Source organism: Anabrus simplex, chromosome 1, assembly GCF_040414725.1.
Source record: "Anabrus simplex isolate iqAnaSimp1 chromosome 1, ASM4041472v1, whole genome shotgun sequence".
Lineage (NCBI taxonomy): Eukaryota > Metazoa > Arthropoda > Insecta > Orthoptera > Tettigoniidae > Anabrus > Anabrus simplex.
The window spans coordinates 413429652-413443803 of NC_090265.1; the positions used below are offsets into that span (position 1 = coordinate 413429652).

The following is a 14152-nucleotide window of genomic DNA, read 5'->3' on the forward strand; positions in this document are numbered from 1 at the left end:
TTATGTAGTAACTGGTATCCCGACTGTCAGGACCACTTACTAGGCCACTCAACCGTTGTCCATGGTTCATGAACTAGGACGTGACTACAGTAATCCACAGTTGCATGGAATTGAAAATTAAATCAGGGTCGATTCGACCCATTTAGAGTAGAAGGGTTAAAAGACTGCCTTGTGAATACGAAACCAAGTACGTGCGAGGATGACTGATGGCTTATTTATCACTTGACTAAAAGACTTGGACCAGAAAACCATGAAAACAAACTGCAAAATCCTACTTACCCCAAAAATGAATAACCCTCATTCCTGCTCCCCAACACAACTAGAAAGCTCAACCAATGGATCAGGGGGTGATTTAGGTATGTAAGCCTTTAAAATTATAAAATCCTTTTAATCACAACCACCTACTCAATACATTATATTACTCATTGAATTATAAAACAATCATGAGGTGTCTTAAATAAAGGAACATGTTTCGTTCGACATAGCGAACATCATCAGCCTTAATTTACAAGGATTAGGTCAGGGCCCTGAACTGAATGATAAAAATTATTAAAAAGGTGACAATACCATAATAAAAAGTAAAATGATAACATTAAACATGAAATTATAACGATATGTACAGATTAACAGCAAGAATGCAGAGGAATACTTTGAATGATGGTAGTCTATAGACTACAGACTATAGTCTATAGACTACCATCATTCAAAGTATTCCTCTGCATTCTTGCTGTTAATCTGTACATATCGTTATAATTTCATGTTTAATGTTATCATTTTACTTTTTATTATGGTATTGTCACCTTTTTAATAATTTTTATCATTCAGTTCAGGGCCCTGACCTAATCCTTGTAAATTAAGGCTGATGATGTTCGCTATGTCGAACGAAACATGTTCCTTTATTTAAGACACCTCATGATTGTTTTATAATTCAATGAGTAATATAATGTATTGAGTAGGTGGTTGTGATTAAAAGGATTTTATAATTTTAATATATTGTCCTCAATACGGTCCCATTATGAGATTAATTACATGTAAGCCTTTACCGAAGGCACGTTTTGTGATATCTGCAATGTGTTGACAATTGAGACAAAAATCGCATCTTCATACTGGACATTATGAATTTCATCTCCACGGCTTGGGAACGAATTGATACTCAGGCCATCACCAACTTCTTCAGGACAGTAGGTTTTTTAAGATGCGGCCGGAGCTGGAACGGCCCGCCACCAGCTCAGTAATTGTTGTAACATGGGTCAAAAGTTTGTAAGAGTTTTTATAAGGAAACGGAACAAGGTAAAATTATTTTGTTCTTATAGTGCACGGTAGTCTGTGATACACTTTTCATTAGTGCAAAAACATTTCAAAAAGAAATGCAAATATAGTTATAAAATGGTAATTAAAATAACGAATCTCCATATGAAATTGAGCTCTGAACTGCGGTTCTACTATACCGTAGGGAAGTTTATTTTTTTCTCTAAGGGGTACTTTAACATACAGTAGAGTCTCGATTATCCGACTTAAACGGGACCTGGAGTACCTCGGATCACCGAAAATGTCGGATAATACAGAATAACTTTGAAAATGAACTAAAACAAACAGGAAGGCTATTCTGTATTACGTACTATGTTTTAAGGGCTCTATTTATTGACTTATTAATTCAGTTGTACAGTAGATGCAGTACTCTTTTCTTACTACACCTGTAGCCAGGCGCAGACGTCTTGGCTTGGGCTGCAAGAGTTTTGCTGTCAGCATCTTGAAATTCAGCCAAGTCTCATCACAATTAAAAATCTGATCACCGGTTAATCCTTCAGCAAGAATTATTTATTGAAATTGTCTTCTAAATTTCACAACCTCATCGGATTTATCTGACAGATATTAAGCTGCAAAATACCGTACCGTTTTTCCCACCGATCAAGCCACTCAGCACTAGCAGTAAAATTAGGGTCCCTTTATTAATCTCCTTCTGGATATACACTGGCATTTCTTGCAGAATGGGGCCAGATATTGACAAGCCCTTTTCCTGGTTTTTAGTGAAGCAAAGTAATAGTGCTTCACTTAGTTTTTCGTACTCACATTTTTATTTTCTTCTAATATTCAGTGCATTATGATTAGGCAGAGATTCAGAAACCAGGTGTTGGATTGCAAAACTTTCCCAGGAGCAGGCGTGGACTCTGACCACAACTTGTTGGTCATGAAATGCCATCTGAAATTGAAGAAATTGAAGAAAGGAAAGAATGCAAAAAGATGGGATCTAGACAAGTTGAAAGAAAAGAGTGTGATGGATTGTTTCAAGGAACATGTTGCACAAGGACTAAATGAAAAGGCCGAAGGAAACACAGTAGAGGAAGAGTGGAGAGTCATGAAAAATGAAGTCAGTAGGGCTGCTGAAGAAATGTTAGGAAGGAAGAAAAGATCAACTAAGAATCAGTGGATAACTCAGGAGATACTAGACCTGATTGATGAACGACGAAAATACAAGAATGCTAGAAATGAAGAGGGCAGAAAAGAATACAGGCGATTAAAGAATGAAGTGGATAGAAAGTGCAAGGTAGCTAAGGAAGAATGGCTGAAGGAGAAGTGCAAGGATGTCGAAGGCTGTATGGTCCTGGGAAAGGTAGATGCTGCATACAGGAAAATCAAGGAAACCTTTGGAGAAAGGAAATCTAGGTGCATGAATATTAAGAGCTCAGATGGAAAGCCACTTCTAGGGAAAGAAGACAAAGCAGAAAGATGGCAGGAGCATATCCAACAGTTGTATCAAGGTAACGATGTAGATAATTTCGTTTCGGAACATGAAGAGGCTGTTGATGCTGATGAAATGGGAGACCCAATTTTGAGGTCAGAGTTTGACAGAGCTGTGAGTGACCTAAATAGGAACAAGGCACCTGGAATTGATGATATTCCCGCTGAATTACTGACTGCCTTAGGAGAAACCAGCATGGTAAGGTTATTTCATTTAGTGTGCAAGATGTATGAGACAGGAGAAGTCCCATCCGATTTTCAGCAGAATGTTGTTATACCTATTCCCAAGAAAGCCGGTGCTGACAGGTGTGAAAACTACCGCACTATTAGTTTAGTATCTCATGCCTGCAAAATTTTAACACGTATTATTTACAGAAGAATGGAAAAACAAGTTGAAGCTGAGTTGGGGGAAGATCAATTTGGCTTCAGAAGAAATGTAGGAACACGTGAAGCAATCCTGACTTTGCGTCTGATCTTAGAGGATCGAATCAAGAAGGACAAGCCCACGTACATGGCATTCGTAGATCTAGAAAAGGCATTCGATAATGTTGATTGGACCAGGCTATTTATGATTCTGAAGATGATAGGGATCAGATACCGAGAACGAAGAATTATCTACAACCTGTATAAAAATCAGTCTGCAGTGATAAGAATCGAGGGCTTTGAAAAAGAAGCAGCAATCCAGAAAGGAGTGAGGCAAGGCTGCAGTTTGTCCCCTCTCCTTTTCAATGTTTACATAGAACAGGCAGTAAAGGAAATCAAAGAGAAATTTGGAAAGGGAATCACAGTCCAAGGAGAGGAAATCAAAACCTTGAGATTTGCCGATGATATTGTTATTTTATCTGAGACTGCAGAAGATCTCGAGAAGTTGCTGAATGGTATGGATGAAGTCTTAGGTAAGGAGTACAAGATGAAAATAAATAAGTCCAAAACAAAAGTAATGGAGTGCAGTCGAACGAAGGCAGGTGATGTAGGGAATATTAGATTAGGAAACGAAGTCTTAAAGGAAGTAGATGAATATTGTCATTTGGGTAGTAAAATAACCAACGATGGCAGAAGTAAGGAGGACATAAAATGCAGACTAGCACAACCAAGGAAGAGCTTTCTTAAGAAAAGAAATTTGCTCACTTCAAACATTGATATCGGAATTAGAAAGATGTTTTTGAAGACTTTTGTGTGGAGCGTGGCATTGTATGGAAGTGAAACATGGACGATAACTAGCTTAGAAAGAAAGAGAATAGAAGCTTTTGAAATGTGGTGTTACAGAAGAATGCTGAAGGTGAGATGGATAGATCGAATCACGAATGAAGAGATACTGAATCGAATTGGTGAGAGGAGATCGATTTGGCTAAATTTGACGAGAAGAAGAGATAGAATGATAGGACACATCTTAAGACACCCAGGACTTGTTCAGTTGGTTTTTGAAGGAAGTGTAGGTGGCAAGAACGGTAGGGGTAGACCAAGGTATGAATATGACAAACAGATTAGAGCAGATGTAGGATGCAATAGCTACGTAGAAATGAAAAGGTTAGCACAGGATAGGGTGGCATGGAGAGCTGCATCAAACCAGTCTATGGACTGATGACTCAAACACATTCAGTGCATCACTTGTTGCTCTGGTAGAGCACCACTTTTCAATTTATTCCCTTGTATGTTTCCAGTTTCTCACTGTAACACGTCCAACACCATAATCTGAAACCATTTTTTGGAGAGTTTCCCCTTTGTCCAGTCTCTTTAACCCACTCTACTTGTCTTCCACAGAAACAATCACTTTCTTACGTTTACTCGCCATACTCACAGAGGATATGAAAATTATAATATCCGCACCCAACCAATACTACATTGAAGAATCCTACCGCGTGACTGCCAGTGCTTGTCCCACAGTCGCACCCTCCACACCCCGTGTCCCAGAATTGCATCCACTTAAAATTCAAATTAAGCCTACCAGTGTCGGATAACACGGAGTGTCGGATAAGCAAAGGTCGGTTGAGCGAGACTCTACTGTACTTCAAAATTAGGGATTCTTTATATATTTAATCGTGACTTTAATAAAGCTCTGCTTATTGACTTACGAGTGTCGGTCGAATGCTAGTGTTGGTAGTTCAGCCAGTTTCCGTCAGATGCCGCAGCGCCTTCTCCTTGAAGAGGGATGATGACAGATTTGCTCTTACCCACGCAGCGATGTGGTGAGCGAGATCTTCAGCTGCTATCAGTCACTTCCTCACCCGTGCTTCATAACAAGCGGCAGTGGACACGCTGACAATACTTTGTTACTCGCTAGTTGTGGTATGACCTTTCAATAGCACGTTATATTTTGTCGTGTTTTAATATGCTGTATCTTTTTACCGAGTGCAATGGAATGGCAAAATGCTTAATTTGTAATAAGACATTAAAATTTATTAAAAATTTTAACACTGGGCGAGCTGGCCGTGCGGTTAGAGGCGCGCGGCTGTGAGCTTGCATCCCGGAGATAGTGGGTTCGAATCCCACTGTCATCAGCCCTGAAGATGGTTTTACGTGGTTTCCAATTTTCACACCAGGCAAATGCTGGGGCTGTACCTTAATTAAGGCCGCGGCCGCTTCCTTCCAACTCATAGGCCTTTCCTATCCCATCGTCGCTGTAAGACCTATCTGCGTCTGTGCGACGTAAAGCAACTAGCAAAAAAAAAAAAGAAGAGATGTCACTTGAAGGATATATGAAAGTGAGGAGCCCGGCACAAGTAATTGGAAATAAAGCTAGGACTCGGCTAAGGGCTATGTGGTCGCCAACCCAGACTCCCAAGTTCAGAGCCTATGGGGCCCGCTTTAGTCGCCTCTTTACAAAAAACAATATAAATATGAGTCTCCACCTTATCAATACAAAATTAATTTACATTAAGCTGGTAAATATAGTCAAGACTAGTTTCGACCCCTAGGGGGTCATCTTCAGTTGACATGCATTAAAAATGTATTTTTTACAAAAACATCACATGTAGTGGTAAAAGCTTAAATTAATTTGAACCGATCATAAATGTTGGTATGTCTGGTACATTTGGGCTATTGTATGTGTCAATTTTGAGTTTTTAGCACACAGTGTGAAGGTAGTTGATTAACTAGTGTGCATCATCCATGAAGTCACATGTTATTTTTTATGCTACTACCATCCTTTTTTTTTTTTGGGTTATACAATGTGGAATATACATACATTTGTGCAAATCAACAGTGGCAAGTTTAACAATATACATTTAAAGTTGGTTCATAAATTACACAAATTGGCTATTGATTAGTCATATGAAAATGTAGGACATTGGTTTGAACACTTTTGACTGAAATATCAATGTAACACCTTACTGGCATATATCTTAGATGCTAAAATCAGTTTATAAAGCCTGTTATTCTTGATTGAGTCTTGGAATAGGGTTAAAATTTTTTTTAAATAAAAACTATTTGCTTAGTATAGGCATTAAATAATGCTGTTAAAATGGACATATAACTAAAACAGTGGTATATGTATGCCATGTATGCCATATATGCCAGATCTCAACAGGCAGCTACAAAGAATGCACGGTTCCAACACCTTACGTAAGTAAAACGACATACGATTTACTATTACACTTTCATACCACACCATTATCACACTTATTATTTCTATTTCCAGATACTGTACCTTGTTTTTACAACATATACGCTTCCATGATAAAATCAACGTGCATCAAGACGCATAATTTCAACACGTTCTGACAAATGTCACCAACTTAAAACATCACGACATACGGATGGAAAAACATGCTCCATTAATATATTCAAGATTTCTAATAACTCCCAACATTAGTAGCTGCCTAAAATATCTCCAGATATATAACTAAGTATTACCTGATCTGCTAGCGGATTATTCAAATACTTACCTAACCGGTTTTTTACATATAAACATTTTTACGGACCCATTTTATCGGAACACTATATCTAAGACTGTTGTGAAAAATTTGTCAACCCCATTTATTCCAAAACAATGTACATGTAGCACCACATATCAATAACATTAATGTAATGTTTTTTTAACTAGGCATATATGGCATACATATACCACTGTTTTAGTTATATGTCCATTTTAACAGCATTATTTAATGCCTATACTAAGCAAATAGTTTTTATTTAAAAAATTTTTTAACCCTATTCCAAGACTCAATCAAGAATAACAGGCTTTATAAACTGATTTTAGCATCTTAAGATATATGCCAGTAAGGTGTTACATTGATATTTCAGTCAAAAGTGTTCAAACCAATGTCCTACATTTTCATATGACTAATCAATAGCCAATTTGTGTAATTTATGAACCAACTTTAAATGTATATTGTTAAACTTGCCACTGTTGATTTGCACAAATGTATGTATATTCCACATTGTATAACCCCAAAAAAAAAAAAAAAAAAAAAATTGGATGGTAGTAGCATAAAAAATAACATGTGACTTCATGGATGATGCACACTAGTTAATCAACTACCTTCACACTGTGTGCTAAAAACTCAAAATTGACACATACAATAGCCCAAATGTACCAGACATACCAACATTTATGATCGGTTCAAATTAATTTAAGCTTTTACCACTACATGTGATGTTTTTGTAAAAAATACATTTTTAATGCATATCAACTGAAGATGACCCCCTAGGGGTCGAAACTAGTCTTGACTATATTTACCAGCTTAATGTAAATTAATTTTGTATTGATAAGGTGGAGACTCATATTTATATTGTTTTTTGTAAAGTAATATCTATCAATACGGAAATGAAACTTATAAACAACATTAGTCGCCTCTTACGACAGGCAGGGGATACTGTGGGTGTTATTCTACTACCCCCCACCTACAGAGGGAATTTGCAGTGCACCTCAGCTGTTGCGTTCTTTACCAGCACCGTTTCCGAGTTTCATAACGGGTAGGTATACAAAACCGTCGTTTACAGTCCTTGTATTTCTTGGAAATTGGGTTATCCAACGTAACTGGCATAACTCACAGGTCAGATAGGTCATTCCGGTGAGCAGCGTTGCTATTGGCTAAAGCGCCTGACGTCACCGAGAGCGAGAATGAAGTGGTAGGCCTATATTTTTGAGCTTAGTAGTTACTCTAATTACACTCCACTCAAGTGATGAAATACAGAACTAATGGATATTTAGATGCTGTAACATTTATTATTTAAAACCTATACGAAAACATACGACTTCAAATCCATCTTTGTAAAGACAAAGAGACTCTCACAACGGCTCGGGAACGCAGGCCTTCTGCCCCTTGGCAGGTTCGATCCTGGCTCAGGGCGGTGGTATTGGAAGGTCGACACGTTAAAGAACTCTTGCGGGACCACATTCCGGCACCTCTGTGTCTCCGAAAACAAGTTATTTGATCGAATTCAAATTTTAACACAGTATGCAATGGGATGTTTTATACATTGTTTATATATTTCAGAACTGTTTGTTTCCAAGAGGAAAAAACTGTTATAAATTTGTAAGGCTCTTTTTTTTACTCAGGGTTGTTGGAAAATTCCGTTCTTGGTCGCGTTACAATATTTATCGTATGTCCAAAGTATCACTGTGTGACTAAAAAATTCGTAAATGAATTAACTTCTGTTATATCAGTTTGTATTTTCATTGGATAGAATTATACGAATTCTGTATCACCGACTGGCCGGTACAGGGAAAGACGTGAGGCGGGGACGGGATTGATGCTCTACTTCATTACAACATCGGAAACAGTGTCCGGCGTGCTGGCCTTTGGTCACAGGGGTCCCGGTTTCGATTCCCGACAGGGTTGGGAATTTTAACCATAATTGGTTAATTTCTCTGGCATGGGGGCTGGGTGTATGTGTCGTCTCCATCATCATTTCAACCTCATCACGACGCGCAGGTATCCTACGGGCGTCAAATCAAAAGACCTGCATCTGGCGAGCCAAACTTGTCTTCGGACACTCCCGGCACTAGAAGCCATACGCCATTTCATTTATATTTGTCGGAAACAGTACCTTATTTTGACTGTTTTGCTCAGAACTAACCCATGCTCAATAATTTCCTGGAATGTTTCGCATTCCGTACAAATGTCAACACCATCAGCTCCGTGCAAGCACTGTATCACAACTTCCTGGTGACAGATTGTGACGCTGGAGGGTGAGAGGGGAATCGCTCGCTCGGCCTTGGCCTGTCTTACTGACATATATGCACCCGCGATGTAACTATCAGTGGAGTTAGCTGTCGACAGCAGCGAGACTAGTGGCGATATTTTGAAATAAAATGTGAATCTAGAACTGACTCCGGCTGCCTCTTAAGGTAAGATTCTTGATGTTATTAGATTAGGCTTGCATACAAAACTTTGTTTTCTTCAACAGCGTATTTCTTTTTATTTGTTAGGAACATGGCAAACTCCATGTGTGATGAATGTCCCTTTCCTAATAGATGATAAGGATCGGGTGGCTCTGGAGGAGAAGTTGGGATATGTTACGGGATTTTGTGTCAGTTGATGAGGATTTGGTGACGTCAGAAACCAGTGATGTTGATTATATGATTGTGAATCACGCTTCCAGTACCGCTCAAGATGAAAACTAAGAAATTGAATCCGTTGACAGACATGTCCTCGCACAAAACAGAGCACTCAGAGCAATAAATCATTGGTGTTGCTCCTAGCAGTGTGTCAAGTGATGCTAGTAGTTACTTGAACTGTATAGACAGTATCATAATTCACAACAGCCATACACACACAGCAAACAACAATCAGACTTTTTTCATAAGAAATGGGATTTTGCTTGAATTTTCACTGTATTTGTTTAATAATAAAATACATTTTCTGTGAAGTGGTATCAAAATTGCATTCCCTATCTCGTGAAACAAGTGCCGTCTGTAGCACAGTTCCGCTTACGTGTTTTGTATTTGTATTCTCACTGTACTTGTTCAGTAATAAAATAAATTTGCTATGAAGGAGTGTCAAAATTGCTTTCCCCATCTCATGAAACCTTATTACGTTTCAGTGGGTTTCGGTTGTAGTGCTGATAGCAGTTAATATATGATTTATGCTTCTCCTACCTTTTCTATATTTTTAGGCAGTCTATGAGTTAGTATATTATTGTTATGGTACATGCCTCACTCTTAGGTTCAAGTAATTTGATAATGCTTCATGTAGACCCCTTAAAATGTATTACAAGTGTTTCTTTTAATCGAACCACTTAATCAGTGGTAAACTTCATGTGTTTCATTATCCAGTTCTTGATCATTGTAGAACAATAAACGGACACATGATCAAAACAGGGATCATGCGAAAAACATGGGAAGTATATATATTGATCTGGAAAGCTTAGGACTGACATTGAAAAATAAGCATGAATTTTTCCTTGACATGTCTTTCATGTTCTTGTATTTTATCAATGTCTACAGACCTGGTCATAAAATGAAAGTGAAGAAACAACCTAGTGATGGAGTGGACCGTACCATTGCCTGTCCTCATAAGGGGTGTACTAAAATGTTCCGGGACAACTCAGCCATGAGAAAACACCTCCATACTCATGGACCACGTGTTCATGTGTGTGCTGAATGTGGGAAGGCATTTGTTGAAAGTTCGAAGCTAAAGAGGCATCAGCTTGTGCACACTGGCGAGAAACCCTTCCAGGTAGGTAATTGTGACTAGTTTCAGTTGAAAAATTCTGTTTGCTGTATTCAATTTTAAGCGATGGACTATATTTTATTCATATGTACTGAACTGTCACGATACCTAAACACTGGTTTTTAATACAGTATTTTATTAATGTAACGAATCATTCATAATATTACACATTCCATTGAATTAGAAATTACGGTATAATATGTACAGGTATTCTTAGAGTTTATGGTAGTCTGTTTCATTTTTTAGGTTGTGCTTTTGCAGGTCTTCACCCAGTAAAACTTTTGGTTACGACCATTATTGTTTACAAACATTGTAACATGTAGGGCACATCTGCCTCTACCAGAACATTTGATCACTTCTGTGCTTTCGACAAGATATCTCTTGGGTCAGTGGTCAGTGAAATATGCTTCAGACTAGATCATTCACAACCGCACACTCGTTTCTGTTTATTTTAATTCTTCCTTTTCTTGTGTTATTCACAATATTTGCCTGCCATCTAGAAAGGCTTTAGCTAACCAGTTGGATAGCAATTGATCATCATGTAAAATGCTTATCGCAGCGAAATGACATAAGATGCAGTTCACAAAACTCAGCCTCCAGGACGCTATGGATTGACTGGAGTGAAGGAAACAATCCAAAAAAGCAGACCCTATGTAAATAGGAAAATGCAATGGTGACATACACACGCTCTCATCAAAAAGTTTAAACTCACGCTTGAAATTCTCTATAATATTCTTGAAACTGATAATTAAATAATTTATGGAATTTCTGATCTATTTCCTGCTGCAGATACAGTAGAAGTGCGTTATAGCGAGAATTCATAACAGCAAAAAATTTACTCGCTATAACGGATTGTCGTTATATCCGATTTTTGCATAAAAGTCGGAAAACCCTTCGTGCACTTTAAAATCGGTATGAAACGGCAATCAGTTTGTCAAAACTTGCGTTTCCGCAGATGAAATCCACACTACGGCTTACTTGTTTGTTATTTTTCGTAATCCGATACTGCGTGAAAGTGTATGATTAATTTCATTCTGAAAAAAATATAGTACCGTATTTCTCCGAATCCAAGATGAACCCCACTTTTTCCTTCAAAAAATTTAAATCAGGCTCAAAAAGAAGTTTGTAAAATCATATGAATGCCTTGTTGTACAGTAGGCCTATGCATTTTTAGACTAATTTAGACGCTGAACATTGGCTTTCATCAAGCCTTTTTTTTTTTTTTTTTTTTTTTTTTTTTTTTTTTTTTGCGGCTGCACAATTATTCTTTATTTCCGCGGGTTTAAGGACCATTAACTTAACATTGGCATCATAATACCGAAGAGAACTCATTGAAAATTTTCCGGCAATACCTATTCCATGCGTTTCTACATTACAACGATCCATCGGGAAATTATTCTTGCTGTCTATAAAACTGTTACTTTTACACAGCGTCAGGATATAACTGGCTACCACTACACGCACGTGTCGCTTGTCGGGTTCGGCCAAATTCAGCGGCTAGCGATGTATACGCCTAATCGCGAACGTTGAAAGTCAACGAACGAGTTTATTGCGCCACGGTATGGCCATTCCGCCCTTACGTTTTTCGTGCACATACATGCTCATTTTCTTCACACTAACGCAAAATATTGGCTTTAGTTAGGCCTTTGCCGTATTTTCATGCGGCTGCACAATTATTCTACATTTCCGAGTGTTTAATAAACATTAACTTAAAACTGACATCATAATATCGACTAGAACCCGTTGAAAATTTGCCGGCAATACCTTTTCCACGTGTCTTTACAATACGACTATCCATCACGAAAATATTCCTGCTGTCTATAAACCTTAATTTTACTAAGCATCTAGTACAATAGACGCGTTATGGCTCTGCAACTGAGTAGCCATGTCTTTTCTAAGAATTCGAAGGGTCGCATGCTTTGATGCCATTCTGCAGAATTGAGAAACACACAGGCTCTCTACAACCGGTTGTCGCGGCTAGCGATGTGTAGTAAGGATTACATGTAATATCATTTTTGGTCCGTATTGATGATATTTGATTGAAATAATAACATTAAGTTATTTATTAGACCACCTAATCAATACAAAATCGTCTTGGATGATTTACATAGATTTGTTAGCTAATAGTGGTACATGTTTCGCCTTCCCTGAAGGTTAAGACTATGGCTGATGATGCCTTCAGGGAAGGCGAAACATGTACCACTATTAGCTAACAAATCTATGTAAATCATCCAAGACGATTTTGTATTGATTAGGTGGTCTAATAAATAACTTAATGTTATTATTTCAATCAGTGTAGTAAGGAGGCAGCCGTTTATTGTGCACGTGTGAAAAGAAGCGGCGTGGTTACCGCGGTAGTCGCCAGTAGTATCCATTAACTTACTGTTAGGCCACGAATGAAACCACCCTCGAGTTTTCGCGTGAGATTCTGAGAAAAAAAGTCTTGGATTCGGAGAAATACGGTATCACTCCAGAGATTTCTGTGGCAAACACCTCAGCTTTCTTCTTCAAACATCGTCACCTAAACTAACCGTATATGTAAGCCTATCATGAAAACATATTTGAAACGCATGTAGAGAAATAACCTCCTCCCGAAAAATTTACATGTAAATAGCCGTAACTAGACGCGAGAAGATATGAAATATCCTCTGAAATCAGTGATGTACTCTGCCATATCTTGAGGTGTATCACATTCTTACTTAATTTCCGTATATAACATTAAAATTAAGATATCGTTTACTTCAGTTTTTATTTTTAACGAGTTAACAACTGCTATCGGCCACGTTATTTACGCATTTATTACGAAAACGTGTTATCCTCTTTCATTTCAATTTTTTTTATAGAACAGCAGTCAATGGGTATTACTAATCAACTCCAACATCACCTTTGAATGTCAACGAGAGAGCTCGCAAATGCACAAAGTGAGAAAACTATACTGTACCGAAGATGATCGATCGCATTTTGTTGCAAACGTTTCAGTTTTCTTATTCAACTTAACCCTACTATATGTATGATGGAAACACACTTCAAGCGCCAGTAGAGAAATTATACCTTTCTCGCTATAAATTTTCATAATAGCCTTTCCGTAATTTAACCAGACGCGACAAAATATAAACTAACCTCTGAAATCAATTAAGCACTCTGCCATATATTGAGGTGTATCCCATTCTTACTTAATTGCAGTATTTAGCCTCAAAATTAAGCGGTTGTTTAGTCAGCCTTAATTTTTAACGAGTTAACAACCGTTAAAGTCAAATAAATATGAAAGTTTATTTGTTCCACCTTTTCAATAAAAATAAACTTTCATATTTATTTGACTTTATTGTACATTTCAATACGGACCAAAATATGAGCATCATAACATGTAATAATTAACAACCGTTATCGGACACGTTATTTACGCATTTATTACTAAAATACATTCTCTTTCATTTTGAATTTTCTTTACGGAACAGCTGTCGGCGGATGTTACTAATTGACTCTGACATCGCCTTCGAATGTCGACGAGAGGCTAGTGCACATAGCGAGGAAACTATGCCGAAGGTAATCGATCGCATGCAGTATCATCGCTAGGGTGCATAAATATTATTATTTATTATTTAGGGTGCATAAATATCGGTAACGGAAAAAATCGTGCACGCTTAAACGCTCGTAATAACGGATGCTCCAGTGTTAGGGTTATCGCTGTAGCCGAAGGCGATACACGGTTTAATATACGAATTTTGAAGGGACAGAAAAAAGTCATCGCTATAACAGAGTTCTCGTTATATGCCGTACTCGCTATAGCAGACTTCTAC

At 37.8% G+C, this 14152-nt stretch overlaps 1 protein-coding gene across 1 annotated transcript in view; it reads left to right on the top strand.

The window, feature by feature from the left end:
- The window catches only part of LOC136856870 (transcriptional repressor protein YY1), a 136421-nt gene that overhangs the window by 59750 nt on the left and 62519 nt on the right, over positions 1 to 14152 (top strand). The window contains exon 3 of the mRNA XM_067135077.2: positions 10130 to 10361. Within this exon, the coding sequence (XP_066991178.1) occupies positions 10130 to 10361 (232 nt within the window). The remainder of the gene's footprint in view (positions 1 to 10129; positions 10362 to 14152) is intronic.